This window comes from Manis javanica, chromosome 8 (genome assembly GCF_040802235.1).
Source record: "Manis javanica isolate MJ-LG chromosome 8, MJ_LKY, whole genome shotgun sequence".
In the NCBI taxonomy this organism is placed as follows: domain Eukaryota; kingdom Metazoa; phylum Chordata; class Mammalia; order Pholidota; family Manidae; genus Manis; species Manis javanica.
In genome coordinates this window covers 36584207-36609289 of record NC_133163.1, presented here as the reverse complement: position 1 = coordinate 36609289, position 25083 = coordinate 36584207, and the positions used below count along the sequence as shown (strand labels likewise).

General features: G+C 39.1%; 1 protein-coding gene across 10 annotated transcripts in view; it reads left to right on the top strand.

The window, feature by feature from the left end:
- The window catches only part of SYNE2 (spectrin repeat containing nuclear envelope protein 2), a 313786-nt gene that overhangs the window by 106379 nt on the left and 182324 nt on the right, over positions 1–25083 (top strand). For 8 of the 10 annotated variants that reach the window (XM_073242279.1, XM_073242278.1, XM_073242274.1 and 5 more), the window contains 13 exons: positions 2227–2385; positions 2641–2814; positions 6719–6853; positions 8254–8412; positions 10298–10509; positions 10639–10747; positions 11544–11662; positions 11870–11996; positions 13578–13735; positions 14814–14961; positions 15626–16236; positions 19491–19670; positions 21541–21691. In XM_073242279.1, coding sequence (XP_073098380.1) covers positions 2227–2385; positions 2641–2814; positions 6719–6853; positions 8254–8412; positions 10298–10509; positions 10639–10747; positions 11544–11662; positions 11870–11996; positions 13578–13735; positions 14814–14961; positions 15626–16236; positions 19491–19670; positions 21541–21691 — 2442 coding nt within the window. The remainder of the gene's footprint in view (positions 1–2226; positions 2386–2640; positions 2815–6718; positions 6854–8253; positions 8413–10297; positions 10510–10638; positions 10748–11543; positions 11663–11869; positions 11997–13577; positions 13736–14813; positions 14962–15625; positions 16237–19490; positions 19671–21540; positions 21692–25083) is intronic. The other 2 variants (XM_073242275.1, XM_073242277.1) reach the window with 2 other exon arrangements.

The following is a 25083-nucleotide window of genomic DNA, read 5'->3' as shown; positions in this document are numbered from 1 at the left end:
GTTTGGGTGTTTTACATCACTTTTGTTATTTTTATAATTAAAAGAAAAAATTGAAATTGTTTTTATAATTAAGAGAAAAGTTGAGATTATGCTAGGACACTTAGGTAATGATTACAGTGTAAAGAAGAAAATAAAAATCACTGTAATTCCACTGCCCTAAGATAAATGAGATCAACACTTACATAGGTGATATCACACAGTGTAATTTCTATTTTATCATGCCCATGCCACCCTTTAGTTGAAATTAAATAATTTATTTTATTAGTTTGATAACTAAAAAGTGGTACCTCATTTTTTAAATTTGTACTTATTTGGCTACATCTAAGATTGAACTGTCTTTCATATGTTCATTAGCTATTCATTTCTGTCAATTTTCTTTTATCTTCTGAATTTTCTTTGGGACTTCAGGACTTGTCTTACTGAGTTTATAAACTCTTTCAATCATGATCCATTTTCATTTGTGTGGCAAATATTTTTACCAATTTGTTGACTTTTAAGTTGTTTATTTTATTTCACATAGAAAATTTTTATATTTATATGGTCACGTCTATCCTGACTTTTAAGTCTAAAAAGGCTCTCCACTCCAGAGAGCAGATCAGTTTTAATGGACAATTTCTTCTTTTTGTAGTTTCATATTTTGTATGTAATGTTCTGATCCATCTAAAATTTATTTTTGGTATATTGTATAAAGCATTGTTCTAAAAAGATTATTTTCCAGCAAGCATTTTTTCCATTAATATTTGTTGAATTCCCTTCCAACTGATTTTGTTGTTGAGCTTTTGTGTCTGGGGAGGTCTCTTCCTGTGCACTCGGTGAAGCTCAGCCTGGACAGGGGAGGGTTCTTGACTGATCAAGAAAGAATTATTGAACAGGTTGGACTAGTGTAGGTAAGGAAGGAATTTATTAAAGTGACTGTAGTAGTGAATGGCAGCAGCCAAGCAGGCAGTGGAAAGCAAGAAGACAGGGAGGAGAGGGAAGTTCACTGAACTCCTGCTCAGCACAGGGCAAATTCCATGCCAACTCCTAAAGCCCCTTACCTGGTGTCCAGTATCTGCTTGAATCTCCACGGCATGGGAACTAAGCCCGTACCACCCCAGGATTTGGGGAGCTGCAGAGTACTGGATGGAGTGAGATTATGTTCTGAGAACTTCCACTTCCCTACTGGTCTGAAATAAAACAGGGAGAGAGAGAAAAAGATTGTGTTAAGACTAGAAAGCTGAATGAAATAGCAAAGCAACAAAAACATTTACCACCAGAGGTGAAGGTTGGAGAGTTCTTGTCTTTATCATGGAGAAGAGTTCAGAGACAAGTGCAGTCAGTCTGCTTATGCAACAAGAAAGGTTATTTGATATAACACAGTACACACTCAAATGGGAGTGTGGGCGGCCCCAGAGAGGAGGCACATCTAGGATTTTATAGGGCCTTTTGGGTAAGGGTTGGTATAAAGAATGATGTATATAGGTGATTCATAATTCTTTGAAGTTTTGTCTTAAGAATAGGGTTATTTAGGTGACTGAGTTGATCTCGCTCTTGGTGTTATTTATCCAGATCTCGGCATTCTTTATCTACATAGGTTCATTTACCCTTCGGAGGTCCCGCTCTTGTCCGAGTTACAAGTTACTTAATTGATTAAGGGGCTGGAAGAAGAAGAAGAACAGCATATATATTAAGTTAAAAATAAGCTGGGCTATGCTGATGGACAGTGACTGTAATGGAGTTTGTGGGGGGGGGACTTGGTGAAGGGGGGAGCCCAGTAAACATAATGTTCTTCATGTAATTGTAGATGAATGGTACCAAAACAAACAAACAAACAAACAAATAAATAAATAAATAAAATAAGCTGGGCCTTTTCCCCAAGCTAAGTAGATTTTACAATGGCATAACCGTTGTCCCATTTCCCTGCTCTATCTCAATTTGACTTAGGACAACTTCATTTTAAGGTTTATTACTATTCTCTCAATTTATTTACTTTCTATTAGCATTGTGTTATTCCCAGTCTTATTTTATTAAGTGCTTATGGTATAAAGAATAATCTCTAAAGTCAGAATCTGACTACTAATATAAAATTGCAAGATAAATTTTTAAAATAATACTTTAAGGGTACAAATTTACTTAATTTTAGATTAATAATTAGCATTTTATGATTTCCTTATGAAATTATTGAGATAAATTTTTAACATATAATTAGAATGTTTATTGTGACCTTGCTTTAATTTTTTTTACAAGCATCTTATTGCCAAAGGCTCTATGTATGAAGAGCTTGTGTCTAGAACTGAAGATACTTTACAAATGGATGTACAAAATATTTCAAGCCAGGAATCCCTTGAACATGTTCTCACAGCTGGTCTTCAGGCAAAGATTCAAGAAGCTAAAGAGAAAGTCCAGGTCTCTCTTCGATTTTTCCCTCTTTAGTGAATTTAGCCTTTAAAACTGAGTGGTTAGTGGGAGTATGGGGAAAAGTCAGGGATTGCTCTGGAGTTTGGAAGTGTTTTGTAAAATTTTAGTTTGTGTTACAATTTTTTATAATTTATAGTATATTAGAAATATAAGAAAACAAGTTGCTACTCAAAGAATATATTTATTAACTTTTGAATTTACTAATAAGTTGGGCCAAGTGTTGAGAATTTTTTGTTTTCACAGATCAGTGTGGTGAAATTAGTTGCAGTGTTGAAAAACTCCACTGACATTTCACCAGACCTGGACGTCAGGCTGAAGGTGGAAGAATCGCAGAAGGAACTCGAATCATACATTGCAAGGGCTGAGCAGTTACTTAGCCAAAGAAAGAGCCAGAGTGGACTAATTTCAAAATACAAGGTGTGACTTTTTCAACCTTCAAGTGCAGGATATTTTATGATTAGCTACCTATCTCATTTAAAATCAAGATGTTTCCATCACTGTAATTATACATTAATTAATTAATGTATAATTAATGTATAATTAATTGTGTATATAACACTAATTAATTAATTAATGTATAATTACAGTGATGGATAATATAGTATAATAATAACTATAAATTTTAAAAATTTCCCAGTTTTATACACTGTTCCCCAGAGACTTTTTTCTTTTTCTTCCTTTTTTTTAAATTGAAGTGTTGTTGATATATGATCTTATATTAGCTGCAGATATACAACACAATGGTTCAACAGTTTATGTGTATCACTAAATCCTTACCCCCAATAGTGCGGTTACTATCTGTCAACATAGGAAGATGTTACAGAGTCACTGGCTAGATTCTCCGTGCTGTACTACCATCCCCATGAACAACCTGTATTGTGATTGAGATTTTTGGTTCCCTTTATTCCCCTTACCTTTCACAGCTCCTTTCCCATGGTAATCACCAGTCACTTCTTAGTGTCTCTGAGTCTACTCCTATTTTGTTCATTTTGTTTTGCTTTGTTTTTTTGGTCCACAAATAAGTGAAATCATATGGTATTTGTCTTTCTCTTAATTATTCAAAAAATTTTTTGCCCCAGTTTTATTGAGATATAAGGATACATAACATGGTATTAGTTTAGGCTGTTCAGCATAATGATTTGATGTATGTATACTTGCAAAATAATCACAATAGGTTTCATTTACATCCCTCCCCTCATATAGTTACAAAGTATTTTTCTTGTGATGAGAACTTTTTAGATCTACTCTCTTAGCAACTTCAAATATATAATACAGTCTTATTAACTATACTCACAAGGCTTCTCTATTTCACTTAGCACAATATCCTTTAAATCCATCCATATTGTTGGATATAGCAGGATTTTCTTTTTTATGACTGAATAATATTCCATTGTGTATATTTACCATGTCTTCTTTATCCAGTCGTTTACTGATGGGCACTTAGGTTGCTTCCATATCTTGGCTATTGCAGATAATGTGGTGATATACACAGGGGTGCATATGTCTTTTTGAATCAGGGATTTTGTTTTATTTGGGTAAATTCCTAGCAGTGGCATTACTGAATCAAATGGTATTTCTATTTGCAGTTTTTTTGAGGAGCCTCCATACTGCTTTCCACAGTGGCTGCACCAATTGACATTTCTACCAGTAGTATGGGAGTTTCCCTTTTTTCCACATCCTTGCCAGCACTTGCTATTTCTTATCTTTTGGATAGTGACCCACTCTAACTAGTGTGAGGTGATACCTCATTGTGATTTAGATTTGCATTTCTCTGATGATTAGTGGTGGGGAGCATCTTTTCATGTGCCTGTTAGCCATCTGTATTTCTTCTTTGGAGAAATGTCTGTTCACGTCCTCTGCCCATTTTTTAATCAGGTTATTTGTTTTTTGGATATTTAGGCATATGAGTTCTTTATGTATTTTGACCATTATCAGATGAGTCATTTACAAATATATTCTCCTTTACTGTCTGTGTCTTGCCTTTTTGTTCTGCTGATGATGTCCTTTGCTGTGTAGAAGTTTTTAGTTTGATGCAATCCCACTTGCTCATTTTTTATTTTGTTTCCCTTGCCTGAGGAGAATTGTCTGGAAAAAATTGCTTATGTTTATGTTTAAGAGATTTTTGCCTATTTTCTTCTGAAAGTTTTCAGGTCTCCTATCCATCCCCAGAGACTTTTAAAAGTAAACATTCAGACCTAAGAATTTTTTAAATTCTAATTTAATTGTAGAACCACTGAATGGGCTCAGTGAAATAATGTAAAGAGTACGGCTGACTCTGAAATTGAGGATGAATTTAATTTCTCTGGCTTTTAAAATCAGTAAAATCGTCACGATAATTCCAGCCCTCTCCAGCTGCCAAATTTCTTGTGAGGCTTTAAATGAAAATAATGTAGATGAAGATATTTTGAATACTTAAAATTTCCTGAATATTAATAACACTTTTATTATTATTATTATGCTTTGATAAGAGTTATTTATGCACATACGCTTATTGGTGGTTAAAGATCCAGTACTTTCACCTTTGGAGAGTTTCAGGTTGATTTTTCATGGTTTGATAGGCAGCTTAGGATGTATGCAAATAGAGACACACTGTTAATTAACACTGTGGGAGGTGCTACAGTGGGCGGGGGATGTGAAGTAAAACAAGGTCTCTACCATTGGACACATTGGGGAAGTAGATACGTGTCCTTTCATTTATTCATTTATTCACCATGTAACACAGACTGAACAGGTGAAATGAGCTAGGCCTATGCGGCGAGATAAGAGAAGGAAAGCCATACTCCCAGTGCGGCTGCTCCCACTCTTTTAGAAAAAGGAGCTGGCATAAGAGTCTGTCTTCATTCTCATGGTGGCCTCCTTCTCTTTTCTGGGACCCAGTGCTATTTTGGCTTTCTGGATTGTTAGCCAGACGGGGCCTTCTTATCGGCCATTTCAACACTGCTGTTCACACAAACCTCAAAGCCTTCCCCTGCTTGATCTTGTACTATTTGCCCTTTACTAGCCACCGATTTTGACCAACTCCCCCTGTCTTTTCTTTGCACTTTTATTCCCCAATTGCTAAGAGGGCTGAACTGACCTTAATGAGTCAGTGTTTCCCTTAAATAATCCCTAGGCTGGATTTCAGGATGCTGATACGGTCAGTTCAGGAAAGAGAGAAGGAAAAGAAAAAAAATAGAGGCGCCAGGCTGCTTCTCACAAGAGAGGAGTTAGACATGTCAGTCTCGGCACTTTCTTCCTCTCCTGGACCATCCTTTTGGAATCTGAGGCCAGGGATTCTCCCACTGCCCCTTTTTGTCTCTGGCATTTAGTGAAGCAAATGCATTTTCACAACAGAAGCAAGATCTCTGCTCTGCCAGGTACTGTCCTGAGACCTCTGGGACTCCAGGCACACATGAGTAGTAGGAGACCCCAGCCAGCATATAGGGCTACAGTGTCTCCCTAGGCTGTAAATCTAGCAATCTCCCGAGGCCTTGGAGAAGGCTCCTGGCCAGCGCTGGCCCTTTTCTGCAGTAGGCCAGTTATCAATACATGATGAGTATGTGAACAGACTCCCACCCTACTTAACTGCCTTCTCCCCCAGAATTACTTTCATCTTCTATTAGGTTTTCTGCCTCTTTCAAGGTCCCAACTAGGTTTCTGCTCTTACCAAGTATTGCCAGGTGATAAATGCTCTTTATGAGCAGGTAGGTGTGGGGTAAGGTGCAAACACATTCCTGGCAAGGCAGCCCCCATCTCTGTCTGCTGCTCTCTCCCTGGGGCAGGGCTGCCAGTGTGGTTGGCCCTGGGCAAAACTTGAAGTTGATTATAAAGTAATGTTCCCCCTTACAGCATAAAATGCTTATGCACAATATTAAATATTTACCATATTAACCCTACAAAAGTTGTGTCTTATTGCAACACTAATCTCTGATACATGCTACTATATTCTTCATACTGTATTGCTGATGAAAAAAGCTAGTCCACTCAATATTTAAGAACTTTAGAAGAAACATTGCCAGTGGCTTATTTCCCTGCACAATAAGCCTTTTAATTATTTATCAAAGGGGTAACAGAAATGATTTTGAGTATCATAAAGTATTTTCCATCTGGACTTCAAATGTATAACTACATTGGAATAATAATATTTTGCACTTCTCTTCAAAAGCATTCAAGATACACCAAAGGGATATCAACCTTAATTTATAAAGAGAAATCTCCCCCAAATCTTCAAATAGTCTTCTTTTCTTTTTGTTGTTTGGCTTGTTAGAGACCTACCAAATTTTGCTTTGGGGACTTGGCAGGAAAATGCAACTTTTATGTTCTTGTTTGCATTTTTTTTAAGGAAGCACTAAAAATTTTTAATACTAGAAGTCTGGCCAAGTATTTAAAAGCTGTTGAAGAACTGAAAAATAATGCAAGTGAGGATGTAAAGCTGTCTTTGGAAGAAGAGAGTAGAGGTTTCTGCGCCAAATGGGAGGTAAGAACACACATATGCAGATCTGACCCTGGGCCTGTTTGGTGTCAGAGTCGTGGTCCATGCCCCGCCCCAACTCTTATCCTATGGCCGACCACTGCAGGCTGCGGTTCCCAGGCCCCGCATCAGCTGGCTTCTGTCTGTGTTCAGTTGGTTACAAGCACTGAACAGGATTCAGAAACTAGAGGGCAGTTGGAGGTGAGAGAAGGGAGAGTCCAAAGTCCCTCTCTTGCATTGTCTCTGGCAGGTGTGTCTCGCTCTGGCTGCGGGTTTCATGTTTCCAGCTCTGAGGGTGACTTCGCCTGGGCTCCCTTGAAGCCTGCAGCCAGCAGAGGTCGCAGCTGCTGCCAGTGCTAGTTTCTGGGCCACCTTTCTGGGCCCCCAGTGCCTCTCAGCTCTTTCTTCTCTTGTGTAATCAGTTCCCTGCAGTATATTCTCTCTGCATTACATATTTAGTGTTTTCTGGTTTGCCTGTTGGACCCTGAGGCAACATACTGACACATTTACACCTACAGAGTTTCATAGGACAGAGTTTTGTAATGAAACAGGTAGGGGGTTGGTGGCAGACAGAGCTGGACTTAGCAGTTATGACCCTGGTCAAGTTGCCTAACTTCTAGGAGCTTTACTGATAAAATGGGAATAACCCCAACTACTTGGCAAGATCATTGCAAGGATTTATCTACAGCACCCAGTGCAGAGAATGTGTTGAATAAATGGTAACTGGTGTTAAGTGTGTGTCTATGGGTGTAGAGAGAGAGAATAAGATAATATTCTACATGTTACTGTTATTCTGCATGTCTACTGTTAAAGGTCCTGTTAAAATATTTTAAAATAAACTTTTTTGATTTTAGAACAATTTTAGGTTTACAGAATTATTATAAAGGTAGTACAGAAAGTTCCAGTATACCACGTGCCCAATTTCCCCTATAATTATCATCCTATATTAATATAATACCTTTGACACAATTAATGGACTAATAATACTGGTACATGATTTACTAAAGTTTATGCTTTATTCCTATTTCCACAGTTTTCCCCTAATGTTTTTGTTTTCCATTTCAGAATCTCATCCAGGATACAAATTGTAGTTACTGGTTATTTCTCCATAGGCTCAGATATGTGTTTTGTATATATCTTCTCCCAATCTGCAGCTTGTGTTTTAATTCTCTTAACTGTGTCTTTCACAGCTAAAACACATTTTTAGTTGTTAGAAAATAAATATGTTCATGGGCCTGATATATTAAAACATTTTCCTGAAAGACACAGGATGAATCACAATGTCACTTATTTATGCTCTTTTTTCACCCTTTGTTACTACAGAAACTTTTATTATGTTTTCAATGAAAACCTTTTCAATATATTCTGTTCCCATGGCTCATATGTGCTCTTTTTTTTTTTTGCAGTCTCTTCATCATGAAATGTCTTTGTATATTCAACAACTAAAAATAGACATTGAAAAAGGAAAACTTAGTGACAGTATTTCAAAACTTGAAAAACAAATAAATAAAGAAAAGAAACTGATTCGCAGAGGAAGGACCAAGGGTCTCCTCAAGGAACATGAGGTGAGCCACCTGTTTTCATTTAAATGTTGTCATTATTTTGAAGATTATCTTAAACAGTTGTGTATGTCCTTAGCCTGGGATTAAATCTGTTCTGAAAATTACTTCAACCCTCAAATTCCCTGGGGATTATCCCTTACGTGGTTGGAATTCTAACTAGAGCCTGTACCTCTTGCATTTTAGAAGTGAGAAAAAATTCAACATTAAGTTAACATTCTGTGACTTCCCTTGACATTCTCAGTGGCTCCTGTCCTCCAGACTCTGGTTGCAAACTTGTCACCTGTTGAAGATCCCACAATTGCTTTTGAGAGGACACGGTGTCCTTAGAAGGGCAGCTTTTGTGAAAGACAGCACATCAGGGTATAATCATCTGGGGCGGATATAATTATCTCTCTTTGGTTCCCATCCTGGTTGATGGCTTCTGTGTATGTGACAGTACTGACTCCTCTTTTCATCCCTTTTGAACTTTCTACTGCTGTGATTCTCTCTGACTTTTCCTTCCTTTTTTGGGGGGAAGGCTTCCTTTTAGTGTTTCCCACAGATTGTCCCTTTTACTGTGTTGTCTTAGTGTTTTGGTTTGGAAGGGAGATTTCCATTTTTGCTAACTGAATGCTTGCTGTAGGGTTTTTGTGCACTACAGGGTTTTCACTGCCCTCTCTGCAGTGAGAGTGCCTAGATCGTCACCTCCAGCTGAGTCCTTCCCCTGAGCTCAGGCTCTGTCTCTGAGCAGCAGGCATCACCGCTGTTCTGCTTCTTTTCCTTCCTTTCTGCTGGTGTTGCCACGTCCCGTAACCTGGGTTATTGTCTCAGTGTCGGGATGGTTGCACCATCCTCCAGCAGTCACCAGGATGAACACTTTGAACCACAAATCTTCTGTCACTGGTTTACCATTACCCCCAGGACATCTCCAAACCCCTTAGGAGGCCACCTGGGTCCTTCCAGGCTGGCCCCAGGACACCTCCAGCACCCCTCTCCCCTGCCACGCCCTCTAGCCACACTGCACTGCTTGTCCCTTTGGAGCACTGGTGCTCTTCTCTCTTGGCTGCTCCTGTGCTCGCAATGCCCTTTCTCCCATTCACAGGGAGGACTCACGCGTCTTTCTGCTGCCAGCTCAGATAAGTAGGCTTTCTCTGACTCTTTGAAGGCAGGGAGTAGCTGTCATAGCACTTGTCTAGCTACATGCTCTTTATTTGTGTGACTACTGAAGGGGAGGAAGTTTCCCTTGGCCCTCTTGGGGCCCCTGGCTGGGTCTGATACTAAACTGACAGTGAAACAGTCTTAACAGGTGAAAAGCATACATATTTTATTGGATTCTTGCATGCACATGGGAGCCTTCACGAGAATGAAGACCCAAAGATGTGACCAGAGCAGGGCCTTTTATGCCCTTTAGAAAAAGAAATGAGTCATTTGTGAAGAGTTCACAAGACTAAGGGGTTTGGGCTGGGGTAGAAAATGGTGCAGAACTAGGAAGGTAAGAGTTAGTTTAACAAGGTTTGTTTGCACATTCCTCTGGTGCCTTGTCTGGGCTGATAAGTTTGTCTCCAGTAAAAGGAGACTATTTCTTGCCTTTAGGCAGACAAAGGGCAGCTTTTTTTTGCATTTACTGCTTCTTAATTGCCTTCAGCTCAAACTAATTTTCATATCAAAGAGGCATGTTTTGGGGTGACATATTCTGGCTTCTTTCCCTGTACTGGACTGCAGCAAATCCCTTTAGGGCTGATTTTCTCTTCTTTGTTTCTCTTGTGCCCATTACCACCCCAGGCACACAGTGGATGGCCTCTAGAAGAATGTGTTGTTAAAGTCACACACATCTGTTAGATTCTACTCCTTATGGACTAATCACGTAAACTCATTTGAAACACATTTCCTGCTTTATTTCCTCAATCAGGCCTGCTTTTCTGAGGAAGGCAATCTGTACCAGCTCGATCACCACTTGGCTGTCCTGCAGGAGCTGTGTGAAGAGCTGACTTCACAGAGGAGTCAACAAGACACGAGGAGAGTGCTCACAGATTATGAACAAAAGATAGAAAGACTTCGGAAACGTGCTTCTGAGATACGTATGACCCTGCAGCCCACAGTGGGAGGCACGTCGATAAACAAGTTAGTGCTTCTTAAGAATAACTATGCGTTAGGGAAGAATGAGATAAAGTCTCTTCAAAACCAAATGACACTGAGTAGCATAGGCTTCGTTTTTGTCCATTTTAATATGCAATTTTGATTCTTTCCTAGGGGGATGATGAGCACATCTGAAAATGGAGGAAGGGAGGCCCACTGTGAGATGCCATCTGCAAACTCAGATGATCAGCCTTCAGCTGAAAAGGTGTTAAATGTGGATAATGTACGTTAGAAGTAGACCCAGGGAAAAAGGCTGAGTGTACAGTAATCCACCTCTCATTTAAGTGTTGGTTTTAATTATCTGATGCTTCTATCAGCTAAGAATTCCCACTTAAATAATGCAGGAAGACTACTTTTCAAAGAGTTCAAATACAGTGGACCATAGCTGTACCTAACGTAACTTAATCTTCCTCTGAAGATACGAACAGTTCTCTCAAGGAAACCGTTTTGAGCCATTATGAATACACTACAGTGTTCCTCTTGAGAATATGAGGCTGAGCTTCATCTGTACAAATGCTTCAGCATCATTGAAATAAACTAGGTCATTTATCATTTGTCTTTTTCTAATTATAATGTCCTTTACTGTCCTTCGGAATTGAATTTTCTAAATTTTTGAGCTCTAGGCAAGTGGGTGTTTGTGTGTATGTCACAGCCCAGCCTGCCAGTCAGCAGTTGTGGGGAAGGAATCGGGTGTACCTGAGGTCTGCTCCTGCATGCTAGGCTCCTGGCTGGCTTCAACTGTGGCTGTGAGGTTGCAGGCAGAAATAGCACTCAGGGGTTGGGAGAACGCCTTTCCCGTGCTGACATACCAATTAGAAGGTGAAATGCAGGCTCATAAATTTCCTCTGGCCTGTAGGAAGGCCTTTCTCTGAGCTGAGAAACCTCAAATGAATTGTATTCTCTCCTGGTTTGGGGTATACAGAATCAATGATATACCTTTGTAGCATGAAGTGTTTATCTTTTCCAGACAATTAAGTATATTGAAGATACTGTGTTTGCTATTTTGCATATTTGCTTAGGCAATGGAATCGAGTGAGAGTTTCAGCGTGGGATCTGAATTAAAGCCTCAGCAGGAAGAAAGCATTATGGAGAAGTATGAAAAGGATCATAATGCATCTGTAAATAGTTTACGAGAGAGGTAAACTATTTTAAACAACTGGAAGATGCACCAAAAATCGCTCATCAATGCAGACACATTATACTTCAATCATAATTTTTGCATGTGGTCCAGTAACTTAAACAGATATTCCCTGGGATTTCCTCATGTACAATCAACAGTAGTTAAAAAAAAAAAGTTCTGTCTTATGTTTAAAATGGAGTAACATTGCATTTAATTTTTTCCCAGATATGATGTGCACAGAGAAACTCTTGAATTATACCTACAAAACAACAAATTCAGGATCACTTCTGATTTCTCTGGTGACAGGGAAGGGAGTAGCACTTGCCTGCAGGATAAGCTGACAGAGCTACAGGTAATTACTGAAAATATTATTAGAGAAGTTTTATCTTTTATTAGAAAATAATATGAATACAGAATTCATTTTTGTTGTGTTCCCATGTTAGTTCTTTCCAAAGAACTCTCCTTGTTGGATTGTGTTTCTGATGTCACTCTATTCCAAAAAGTGATATGTATTCACAGACCAAACTCCGGAAAGACTTTGGTTCAGGGTGCTTACTGATTGCTCGTGCTCTGCTTGGTACTCTAGATGTTGTGGCTAGCAGAGTTTGGACTGTGCTTGGGATGGGGATGAGGGTGTCAAATGAATCGGTCAAAACACTGAAGGCAGTTTCCATTTCAACCAACACTGCTTCTGTACTATTCTAAAATGAACAGCATGTGAAAAACCAGTGACTTGGAATATTTGTTTCATCTGTTCATCATCTTGACCACATTGTCACATTGTCTTCTTGATGTTGGACAGTAAGGAAGTTTTCACCCTAAGTGATAGATGGTCTTCTGTGGAGCCATCAGAGAAAGTACTACATATGACTCAGGAGCTACAGAAAAGCTCTCTAGTGGTTGTCACACCAGTTGTAAGCTCTATGAATAAACGTCTTATTTTGAAGATGATTTGTGCATTGCAGTGCAGGGCAGTGCTCTTGTATGCGTGGAACTATGTTAGAGCGAACCCCTACAGGACACCCCCACACAACACCCCCACTGAACACCCTTGCAGTGCACCCCCATAGGACACCCCCCCCCACAGGACACCCCCACTGAACACCATTAAGTGGAGAAAAGGGCTGTGGGTGGTCCCTACAATGCCCTCCCCTATTTTCTAGTTATCTTCCATTTATGATGCCAGTTCCTAAGTCACATGCCACCATCTGGCTCCTATTTTACACCTGAATAAGCAAAATTCATATGTTAAAATCTTTGTTGTTCAAGTGATGGATTTAGCACATTTTCATTGCAATTAAGAAACTGTCTTGAGACCTTGCTCCAGTAACTGAATAATGAATTGGTTAGAAAAGCTACACTAATCCTTGGGGAAAGTGAAGAACAAATTATAGTGATCAGCACTCAGTAAAATTCTGTAGCAGGGCCTTCTTTTTTTTTTAAAGAACCAAGATAAGTAGCTAAAATAGTGTCGAATTTTTAGATGTTTAATTATAAATCATAAATTAATTTTATTCACTACGTCAATAGGAACAGTTTTAGTTCACTCCAGTTTTATTTTAGTTTAGGGAAAAACAAAGTGTATTATCTAGAGGAAATAGAATATCTATCTGCTCTTACATCTCTGAGTTTCTTTCTAAATTGTATTCTGTGCACCCAACGAGGGGAAGGGAGTTTAGAGTCCTTTGAAAGCCGTATTGTTGATTCCCGAGACTTAATTGAATGGGTCCTCTGAGAGCACAGTTAGGAGCATTGTTTTCTGAAGGATACTTCACTTCATTATTCAGATAGTTGGAATATGTTTTTTAAATGTATTTTCATGTGAAACTTTGTGTTTGTGTCCATAGTTGGTGATGGCCTCATTTGGTAAGAACAGAATAATTGTGCTTGTTAACCCATGAGTTGATAAGTTAATTTACGCATTTTTATCTAGGTCTTAAAAAATGAAATGGATGCTTGTTGGAAAGAGTTTGAAATCACTTCACTGAAGTTAGAAGAGCTTGAGAGTAACATGAAGAAACCTTTTTTAGTTCAGGCGAGAGACAGATTAAAGGGAGAAGAAAGAGAGGTTCAGATGACTCTTAATACCAGGTATAATTCTGAGTTCTGTTACCATAAATTTACTAAAAATTTTAATGCTCTTTTTAGCTAGGCTAGTATTCTACTAAGTATGCTTATTTTATTTGGTGGTCACAACAATCATAAGAGAGGTTACCAGTATGATGGCCATTTTACTGATGAGGAAACAGATGCTCAGGGTAGTTAAATAACATAACCAAGCCACACCACTGGTGAGAGACTTAAGTGGAACTTTGAGTCTGTGGAGTTCCAAAGGCCATGTTCTTTCCACGGTCTCCCCTTGGGCATGGTTTGGGCACGTCGCATAACTTCTCTGGGCTTTGATTTTCTCATTTCTGAAATGAGAGCACTGTTTTAATCCCCTTTGTATAGGAAGTTTATCCCAGGACATATCCCCATTTTACATAGGTGGGAACTGAGGCTCAGAGTCTATACATTGTTATCCAGGGTCACATTATTAAATAGAGCCCATTTTTTGAGCTCTATTATGTTTCTACTAATAAAATAATTAGTATTCATAATGAGGCTTATTTGTTATCAAGGCAAAATTAAATTACATTCAGTGTAGTTGACCCTTGAACCACATGGGGCAAGTGCTGACCCCTGCACAACTGAAAATACATGTATAACACATATTTTGTATGTTATATGAATTACATACTGTATTTTTTAAAAAAAAAGGTGGGGAAAAGAAAATGTCCTTTCAAATGGTCTCAAATCTCCCCAAATTTTCCAGTAAAATTATTGCAAAAAAAAATTACGCATATAAGTGGACCCACACAGTTCAAACCCATGTTTAAGGGTCAACTGTACTATGTATTTCACAGGAAAAGGAAAGGTTTAGTATGTTTTACAACAATTTTCCATTCAGGCATTAAACTGTTATGAATTCTTGGATATAGCAAACAACTCATTCATTGGCATTTTGGATTGCTGGGTTTAGATTTTAATATGATGTATGTACATATCATTGTATGTATTCTTAATGGATAATTGTTTTCTGCTCTTGGTTAAATAATGGCACTAATATGTTTTATATGATATCTTTCTGTTATTTTTTTCACTCACGTCTGGTTTATTTCTCACCCAGAATGGAGTCTTTGGAGAGCGCACTGCAGATTGTATTACCTGTGGAGAAGGAATCACTCCTTGTCTGTGGTTCAGACCTGCTTCTCCATGAAATGGCCATTGAAGAATTTCACCTCACTAATGCTGATGGCATTTATCAAAATCTGAGGGTAAACAGAAGCTCTCACAGTGTATTTGTAGAGTAAATAAGTTCTTCAGAGATTTATACATGCTTATGGATTTTTAATTGTATAGCAATAATATACATTTTGAATATAAGCCATGGCAAAAGAATCTTCAGTAATTTAGACTTGTTATTTATTTCTCAATTCTTTAATTCCTTGCAAATTTGGAAGTAAGAACTGTGGAGTAAATAGGTATTTTCTTTGAAATGAAGGTTGTTTATGAATGCCTTTTCCAATGACTGAAATCCTAACTATTTTACTAGACTCACATGCTTAAATTGGTATATTCTACAGTTGACTTATTCCAAATAGCATCTTAAATTAAAAATAATTTTTGTTTTTCAGATTATGAACAGATGTTTCAACAATTCAATTTCTAATTATTTTCATTGCAGCAATAGATTTAAATACTTGTTTTCTTTTTTGGGGATTGAAACTTCAGGAGGGTTATCAGTTAATGAAACATCTGGGCCCCCCTGATTATTTGTACTTAAAATGGTCCCTTCTGGTTGAAACTGTCAGCCTTGGTTAAAATGGGAATTAATTTTTTAGAACCAGTTCTAGCCACATAATTTTCAGGTTCATTTCTGATGTGCAGTCTTTCTTTCATCTGCCTCAGTGTTCTCAGCTTTTCTTACCTTTATTTTAGAATATCCAAGATTCCATAGCAAAACAGATCGAAATATGCAACAATTTGGAACAGTTGGGCAACTATACATTAAAGGAATTACACCCACTTGATGTATGTGCAATGCAATGTATTATACAGAAACTCAGAACACAACTCGAAGAAGTGAACTACAAGGTGCAGAGGAGTAAAGATGCCCTCAAAGCTCTGGAAGAGTTTTTGGCTTCTCTGAGAACAGCTGAACTTTCTTTTGAGCCTGTTACAAACCTTTCAGCCTCAGATATACAGGTGGTACCAGGAAATACTTTGGCAGTAGAAAATAAAGAGGGAGAAATTCATGTAATGAAAGATATGGCGAGACTTTTGGATAAACGTTTGAAGATGCTCAATATAAGCTTTAAAGATGCTAAGCAGTGTGAAGATACCTCCTGTGAAAAACTTCTTGATGCTTTGTCCAAAAAGTTCTGTGAGCCACATGGCCATGGTGTACTGGAGGAACTCAGTGAAGAAGACAAATTACTCGAGACTTGTATTTTAAAAAATAATGAACTCCTGAAAAATATTCAAGAGGTACACAATCAAATCAGTAAGATTGGTCTTAAGGATCCAACTGCTCCAGCTGTAAAACAACGGTAAGTATCAGTCAACCATTTCTCCATGAAAGATGACACTCTTCTCTATTTGTAAATATCTTTTAGGTGAAACAAATACTTTCTGTGTCTTTCTACTTTTATTCCATCCCATTCTATTCGGTGTTCAGCATTCTTTTTCTTAGACTTTTCAAACAAGGTTCCTTTCTGTTGATATTGTGCCTTTATAAAGTGTATAATTTTTTTCTCTTTAAACTGCATTCTCATGGACAAAGGAGTAGTGAGATAGATAAGTATAAAGTACATGAGTTCTTTCAGAGTCTCTTTAGTGTGTTTGTTAGGGGATCTCTTGATGGGGAAGACTTGGAAACTTCGCATGTATGATAGTAAACAAGTGGTGGAAAACACACGTGCCACACCTTGTCCCTGTTTCTTCCTTAATTATTTGGTCTCATCTGCTCCCGCAGGATTAGGATGGGGACTGGGTGGGAAGGCAAGGGACTGAATTTCAGAGGCAAGCTGAGGTTAATGTTGAATCTGGAGACTGAATGGAATTGCAGTAAACTGAGGTTGCAGCCTTCTAGATGAGTGCAGCTATTTTAATTCAGAACCAACCTCCATGTCCTGAAAATGAAAATGTGAGCAAGAGTTACTTTTGTGGAGCTCCTCTCCCTTTTCTAAATCTCGCCCACTCTCTGTCTCTTCTGCCCACCTCTGTTGCCTCAGCTCAATGCTCTCTAGAGGCTAGTTAGCTGACCAAACTCTTCCCTCTGAAATTTCCCTGTGCTCTTAGTCTTAAGGAAACTAATGTTCCTATAACACCCCAGTTCTTAATGAGGTATTGAACTAATTACTAATTTAGTTATTAATTCTTTGTTAATAAATTTTTATCATAAGTTTACAAACAGTAAATAAATATTAATTTATAAATGAAAAACCATACATTTATAAATAGTAAATTGCTTAAGATTGCAATTCAGTTATTAATACAACAAGTATGTATTGTTGCTAGGCACTGTTTTTGGTTCTGGAGATAAGCAGTCAACAAAATAGATTATTATTGCCCTTTGTAGAGCTGCTTTTCTAGTGGGAGGAATAAGAAAGCAGTACGTTTGGTGGTGATAAAATCTATGGAGAAAAATTAACTAAGGAAGGAGGAGGGTGTTGTAATTCAAATAGTGAGAAGGTGACCTTTGAGTAAGGTGGGATGAGAGAGCTGGCCGAGTGACTACCTGGAGGAAGAGCCTTCCAGGCTGAGAGAGCAGTAGGTGCAGATGCCAGGTGTGTGAATGGGTCTGGCATGTGTGAGGAGAGGTGAGGAGGTGAGAAGGTTAACAGTGAGGGGAAGAGAAATGAAAGGTCAGAGAAGTAAGGGTGGGATGGGGCTTAGCTTTTGTAGGGACTCATGGGACACGTGACATGGGAAGTCACTGGAGGGTTCTGAGCAGAGGGAAGTGGCTTGGTTTCCACTGTAACAGGTTCTGTCTGGCTGACGTGTTGAGAATAGACTGTAGGAGTCAAGGGGAGACACAGGAAGCCTGGACCGGCGTATTGCCGTAATCCAGGTGAAGGGTTATGGTGACATGGACTGGTGCTGAAGTGGTGAAAACTGTTAAGGTTCTGTATATATTTGTGGATAAAGTGAAGGTCCTGTGGCCAGGATTCTCACCTGGCCCTGGTCACTAGCTCACTACACATGTGTGGGCAATATGCTGCAATATAAAGAGCTCTGCCCAGTGGTCTACACAACACTGTGGCATGGCTGCAAGGCTGCAGGAGAGCAGAGCAGAGGCTGGAGTGGTGGCAGCACCAAGGACAGAGACTAAGATGGCTGCACAGGCAGAGAGGCCCAGATGCAGAGACCGGCTTGCTGCATGCAGGCTTGATCTGAGTAGACGGGATTCTAGTGATTTGCCACCATGGAAATAAAGTTGGGTATACCCCTTTCATCCCAAGAACATTCTACTGTCATTTCGTTGGTCACATTGGATCCATAGTGAACTTGTCCGGGGCTAAAAACCATTGGGAAGACAATATTTCAAGATAGAATCCACAGCTTTGTTGATACATTGTGCACAGGATGTAAAAGAAAGATTGTAGTCAAGAATGAGTCCATGGTTTGACTCGAGCAACTAGAAGAATGGAGTTGTCATTAACTGAGATGAGAAAGAGTGAAATTCATCAAATATTAAATGAAAGATCAGGTGTGCTAAGTTTTAGAAATAATAAGTTCAAAGGTCTTATTTGACATACAGGTAATCATGAGTAAGACTCAAACACAGATAGAGTCAGAGGAGACGTCTAGGCTAGAGAATACTTTTGAGAGTCATCAGCATTTTAAAGTGTAATTTAAAGCCATGAGATGGATAACATTGCCGAAGGAGTGAGTTGAGATGTGCAGAAGGAGTGGTCCAAGTTGCATACTCCAGGCATTCCGTGTTGAGACATCAGAGAGATGAGGAGGAACCAGCCAAAGGCACTAAGAAGGAGGGGCCAGTGTAGGAGGAGGACAACCAAAAGAGTTATGGAGTCAAGTGAGAAGGCCTTTCAACAAGGAAACATGGTCAGTTGTGTCAAATGCTGCTGACTAGTGAAGGCAGGTGAAGATCGAGAATGGAACATGGATTTGGCAATGTGAGGGACACCGGAGATCCTGACGAGCCATTTTGGAGGAGCAGTAGGAGGGAAAGCCCCATGGGAGTGAATTCCAGAGAGAATGGGAGGAGACAAAGTAGCCACTGTATGTAATGAAAGCAATACAGACCTAGAATGAATGGAATTAATGCCACCAGGTTTAGTTTGCAGGTTAAAACTCTTAGATGAAATAACTCCTCTTTGATACAGAAGAGCATTGTGCACACAAGGTAGAAATGAAAAATTCCCTCACTCCTTCCTTTCTCCTTGGCCCTTCTACCCTTCCAAGGAGGTTGCAGTGCTCTGCTGTCCATCTCTTTTCCTCTTTCCATATCATGCTCTGTCCCATTCACACACACACACACACACACACACACTCTCACTCTCTCTCTTTTCTCTGATATGCATATACCCTTTACTAGTGTGTTCATCACAGAAAAGTGTTATTGCTTATGGTTTTGTATATTTATTCTATTGCAAGCACCAAATTAATATTCTGGTAATGCAGAGAGCCTTGTGAACTGTCTTGCAGGAATGTGTGAATTTGGCATAAACCTCATGAAGACAAATTAAAGTTAGTGTGACCCCCCCCCAAAGACCCACATTTATGAAGTCAAATTGACTAATAATTGGCTATCAAACTTTTCTCTTTCATAATCAAGGAAAAAATCGTTACTCAAACTGGATAAGGATCTAGATGAATATGAAGAAGAGAAGAAACACTTGCAAGAAATGGCTAATTCTCTCCCACAATTCAAAGATGGCAGAGAGAAAGCTCTGAATCACCAGTGCCAAAATACAGCACTCTGGTGGGAGAATACAAAAGCTTTAGTCACTGAATGGTAAGGAAAGAATCCCGCCCAAATCTGAAAAATTGTCTGCAGCACAATTAGCTTTTTGAAATTCATATGTTGAAAACACATTCCCATGGACCTAAAGGAGGGTCAAACATAAAGAGTTTTCTATTGGAAGGTTACTGGGCCAATATCTGGCACAAGACCATAAGACCTGGAATCCATTACAACCAATGAATTTAAGAGCTTATCTAAGAGGGTTAACAACTACACAGTATATTTATGATTGTCACCCACTGTACTAGTTTTCTATTGCTGTTTTAACAAGTCACCACAAATTCAGTAGCTTAAAAAAAGCACCAATTTATCTTATAGTCCAGAGATTAGAAATTCTGGAACCAAGCTGCCTTCCTTTCCAGAGGGTCTAGGAGAGAATTCATTTCCTTGCCTTCTGGAGGCCTCCTCCTGTGTTCCTTGCCTTGTATCTGCTTCGTCCATCTTTACAGCTAGCAGCATTGCATGTTCAAATCGCAGTCATTCTCTCTCTCTCTGTCACCTCTGCTTCTGTTGTCATATCTCCTGCTGACCCTGAACCTCCTGCCTCCCTTTCATAAGGACCCTTGTGATTATTTTGTGCCTACTTGGATAATTCATGATAATGTCCCTATTTTAAGATCCTTAATCATATAAGCAGGATTCCCTTTTGCCATGTAAGGTAATATTCACAGAACCTAGGGATTAGGATGTGGGCATCTTTGGGGGCCGGGGAATTATTCTGGCACACTGCCCTACTTGAATGGCAGATGTTGCCTGTCAGTTACCATCATCTTTCCTATAGAGCCTGGGCAAGGTTCAAAAGTTTTCTTAACTATTTGACAGCCGTCACCTGTAAGTCCCAGTTGGCGATTCTACCAAATATTCTCCACCCATCCTTCTCTCCCTTACTTTCTGTCTAGAGGTGGCAGTGGCTGGAGGGCTGACCCCTAACAGATTACCAGACAGACCAAGGGATAGGATAAGCTGGGATAGGACATGGGAAGTACTAGTAGATTTGCGGACAAGAGTAGCGAGAGGTGAGGGTGGTGTTAACCCCTTCTGTTTCCAGCAGGTGGCTCCAGTGACTCCTATGGGCACCTCGTCTCTCTCAGGGCACTTTCCCTCTTTCCCTTGTGGTGAATTGCTGTTGCTCTGTAGCGCCTCAGCTCCCTGGTAGTTTCCCTTAACTGACCACTATCAGGGGCCCTTCCCCACAGAATAACATCTGAGTACACCTCCTGTTCTCTACCGGAACCTGAGTGCACAGGAGTCAACATAAAGCGTGTTTGTGGATTTGATCTGGTCTACCCTTGGATTTTACAGAGGAAAGAATTGAGGTCCAAAGAGACTTAATGTAACTTATCTAAGGTTACATGACTGATTAGTGCCCAGCCATAACTAGAATCAGGTATCCTCATTGTCACATTTTCTGTACTGCTTTACCTTTTAGAAAGGAATAAAGAATGAGTTGAGTAGACATAAACATCAACATGACTTATTGAATTAATCTAGAACATTCTTCAAGAATAATGCTAGGGAAGTGCTGTTTTCCAAGATGTCTTTTGGTTAGTGATGAAATTGAGTTGCTGATTTCTTAAGATAATGAATCCTGTGTTTCTTTCTAGAGTTTACATCTGGTGACTTTTTAATATTGACCTGGTGAAAATAATAATCCAGTGATTATATCATCCATTTGCCAGAGTAATTTATGTGCCATCGTTCTTAGGTTAAACTGGTAAATCAAAATTATAGACCATATCTAGAGGAAAAAAAATCCTCTTATAATAACTTACTAGTCATTATTACAAAGTACTTAAAAAAAGAGAATGGTGGTATTATTTTCAAACATTTAACTGTTGTACTTTTTTTTTTTTCTTCATAGCCTTGACCAATGTGAAAGAGTTTTGGAGCTCTTAAAACAGTATCAGAATTTTAAAAGTGTTTTGACAACTTTGATTCAAAAAGAAGAGAGTGTCATCTCCCTTCAGGCATCATACATGGGAAAGGAGAACCTGAAGAAAAGAATAGCAGAGGTGAGTCCACCTTCCGAAGGGAACTCTGCAGAGTAACTTGACAATAAAGGCTTTTGCAAATGGAGTCATTTTTGAAACTTGGTTTAAATAAGTTCCTAGTGACTGTTTCACCAGATGTCTAAGGATTTATTGAGTTTATCACTAGGGCTTGAAAAAAAACAGTTCCCCTCATTGAGGCTGGGTCACATCTATTTGGATTTTGATACTGGCAATTGTGGTTCTGGGTCTATTTTAATCTAGGGTCATACCTGCTACCTTTGTAACAGACTGTAACAGTCTTTGCACTCACCTTCTACCTAAGAGGAGTCTGAGACTTCACTGCAGATCTGAGAGAATGAAGATAGTAGGAAAACCCTTCTGTTGTTAGTGGACAAAGGAAAAAGTACATTTTTATTTGTTTTCTCTAAAGATGTGTGAGCTTATCTCCAAGTTGTTCCATCTGTGTTTGTAGTCTCACCAATCAGCTCTATATTCTAAGAATAACACTTTTGGACACTAGATGTCATTATTTTCTATGATTTTTGTGTGGTTATCAACCAGAGTGGCAGAAGAATGGAGTAAAGAATACACTACACTATGTTACTGTGCACTAGAACATTGCTTTTCCTGCTGGGTTTATGAGTACTATGCTAAAGTACTGTCAAAGTGTCAGTAACATGTATGGAATGTGGTCTATTTGATATACCTGGTTGTTAGAAATCAGTTTATTAAAGTAGAGTTGCTGAGAGCAGCGGGAAGCTTATAAAGACCAGAGTGTTATAAATTAGTCTTTATCTAGAACTCTCATCGTTGAAGCTGAAGTGACAGTCAGTGTGCAGACACACATGGCTAAAGGCACAGATGAGGAATAGCTCCTGTCTAGGACCCACTTTCTTAGCCCCAGTTTCATGGAACTGATGAATCACAAAGAGCTCTGTTTGGACAACATTTGTACAATCCATGACTGTGTAACTGATCTCCTTGGGACTTAATTGAGGTAGGCCACCAGGATCATGAGCAGATAATCAGTTGGAATCGCTCAGAAGCAACTTGTCTGGTTCCATCAGTAGAGGCAACTTCTGGATTTGGTGGTCTTGGGATCTAGGAGGATCCTGTCCTCATCCCAGTGGATTTAGGGAGCTGTGGCTCACTTGGTTCTCAGAGATTCCAACATGGTCAGCCTTAAAAGATCCCCTCAAACAGTTGCTTGAGTACTCATCCCACTGCCCTATAACCATAAAACCCCATTACCTGTAAGCTGTAATTTCTGAATAAGTTATTAATCTGACTAATAGAACTTCCTTCCATCACCTTAAGGCAGGTGGCCTCTCTCTTGGGTGAGCTCCCTGATGGGAATCCAGGTCCAGGTCTCAACCCTTCTGCCATCACTCGCTCTGCTATGGCTTGTCTTTCTTTAGACAGCTGTAACAAAAATACCATAGATGGGATGGCTAATAAACAACAGAAGTTTACTTCTCACAGATCTAGAGGCAGTTCTTATAGTTTATAACATTCTGCTCTTGGCCTCTCAAAACTGATCTCCTTCTCACATGTGAGGTACATTAATTCCATCTCAACAGCCCCAAAAGTCTTAGCTCATTCCAGCATCAGCTGTAAAGTCCAAAGTCTCATCTGAATCAGATATAAGTGAGATCAAGGTGTAAATCACCCTGAGGGACATTCCTCTCCAGCTGTGGACCTATGACACTGAACAAATTATATGCTTTCAAAATACAGTGGTGAAACAGATATAAGATAGACATTACCATTCCAAAAGGGAGAAATAGGAAAGAAGAAAGGACTAATGGGTACCAAGGAAGTCCAAACCCTAACAGAAACATTTCTCATAGTTCTGGAAGTTGGAAAGCCCAAAATCAAGGTGTCTGTGGATTTGGTATCTGGTGAGGGCCCGCCTCCTGCTTCATAAATGGCTGTCTTCTTGCTGTGGCCTTAAGTGTGGAAGGGGCCAGGGAACTCCCTGGGGTCTCTTCTGTGAGGGGGTGAATCCTGTCCATGAGGGCTCCACCCTCATGACCTGATCACCTCCCAAAGGCCCTGCCTCCTAATACTGTCACATCGGGGATTAGCATAAGAACTTCTTACAGTTTCTTACCAATGTACAAACTTGTGCCTTCTTGTTTCAACAGCAATTTCAATCATACATTAAGTCAAAAAATGAGGACTTTTAATAAATTATTCTTATATATAATATGACTTCATATATGTATAATATGGAAATTATTACAATAAGGTCTAACTTTTTACTATTTTAAATAACCTGTAGAGTATTACATTTCAGTAAATGTGATAGTGTATGGTTTGCAATTATATAGAGAGAACATAGGAATTATTGAGAAAACCACTGAGATATAAATGGATATTCATACATAGGAAATAAATTGATGGTTGTTAAAAAAAAGGAGAGAGCTCAGTCTCGTGTGTAATCCAAGGAAACCAAAACTGCTTGAAAATAACCTTTTTATTTTAAACCTTTAGTTAGTTAACGAAATGGGCATTCTTTACATTGTTGGTGAAAGAGTGTATCGATACTGACTTTTTGGAAAACACATTGACGATGTTACGCAAGATTCCTGAAAATCTTTCTATCATTCAACCAAATATTTTACTTCTAGGATCTATTGTAAGAATAAAATCTTACATATGGAAAATTCCTAGTGCCAAAAATATTCATTCCAGCACTTGACACCTTTGCTCATTCCCTTCTTTCTTCACTGGCCACACCATACCCCCTTCACTTGCCCCAGAAGCCAAAAATCCCTGAAGCCAGAAAAATTGGTTTTATTTCCAAATAAGATTAGCATGTGGGCCTGAGGTTTTAGGTAATACTAATACTGCTTACTACTAGTAAAAATGATAACGATGGTGATGGTGATAATAACTTTATCACTGATGGCTTGGTCATTATAAACCAAGTACCTTACATGCTGTTATCGTTTCATTCTCACAATAGGCCTCTGAGGTAGGTAGCATTATCCTGTTATACTGGTGAGAAAACTGGGGCCTAGGGAATTTTGGAAGTAGCAGTAAGAGTTTTAATGTTATTAAGATGGTATTATGAATAAAGAACAAAAAATTCCCCTTCCTGCCCCATCAGTTTTCCTGACTGTGGGATTGTCAAGGGAGATACATACTGAAAAAATAAGAGCAGGCGATTCTGCTTTATCATGATCTGCACAAATGCCCAATACTCCAGCAAGTTCTCTGCTAAAAAAATGGGCTCGAGCATGTGGGCCAGACTAAGTGTCTGCAAGGCTTTCATCCAGATCCACATCCAGACTTTGGAATCTTACCTCCCTTTGGTCAGCTGCACTGAGTAGGTCAGATACTGATACAGTGATTTGGGTTCTTCAGCTAATGTGAAGACAGGCACACAATGCTTATCTCAAGGAGCT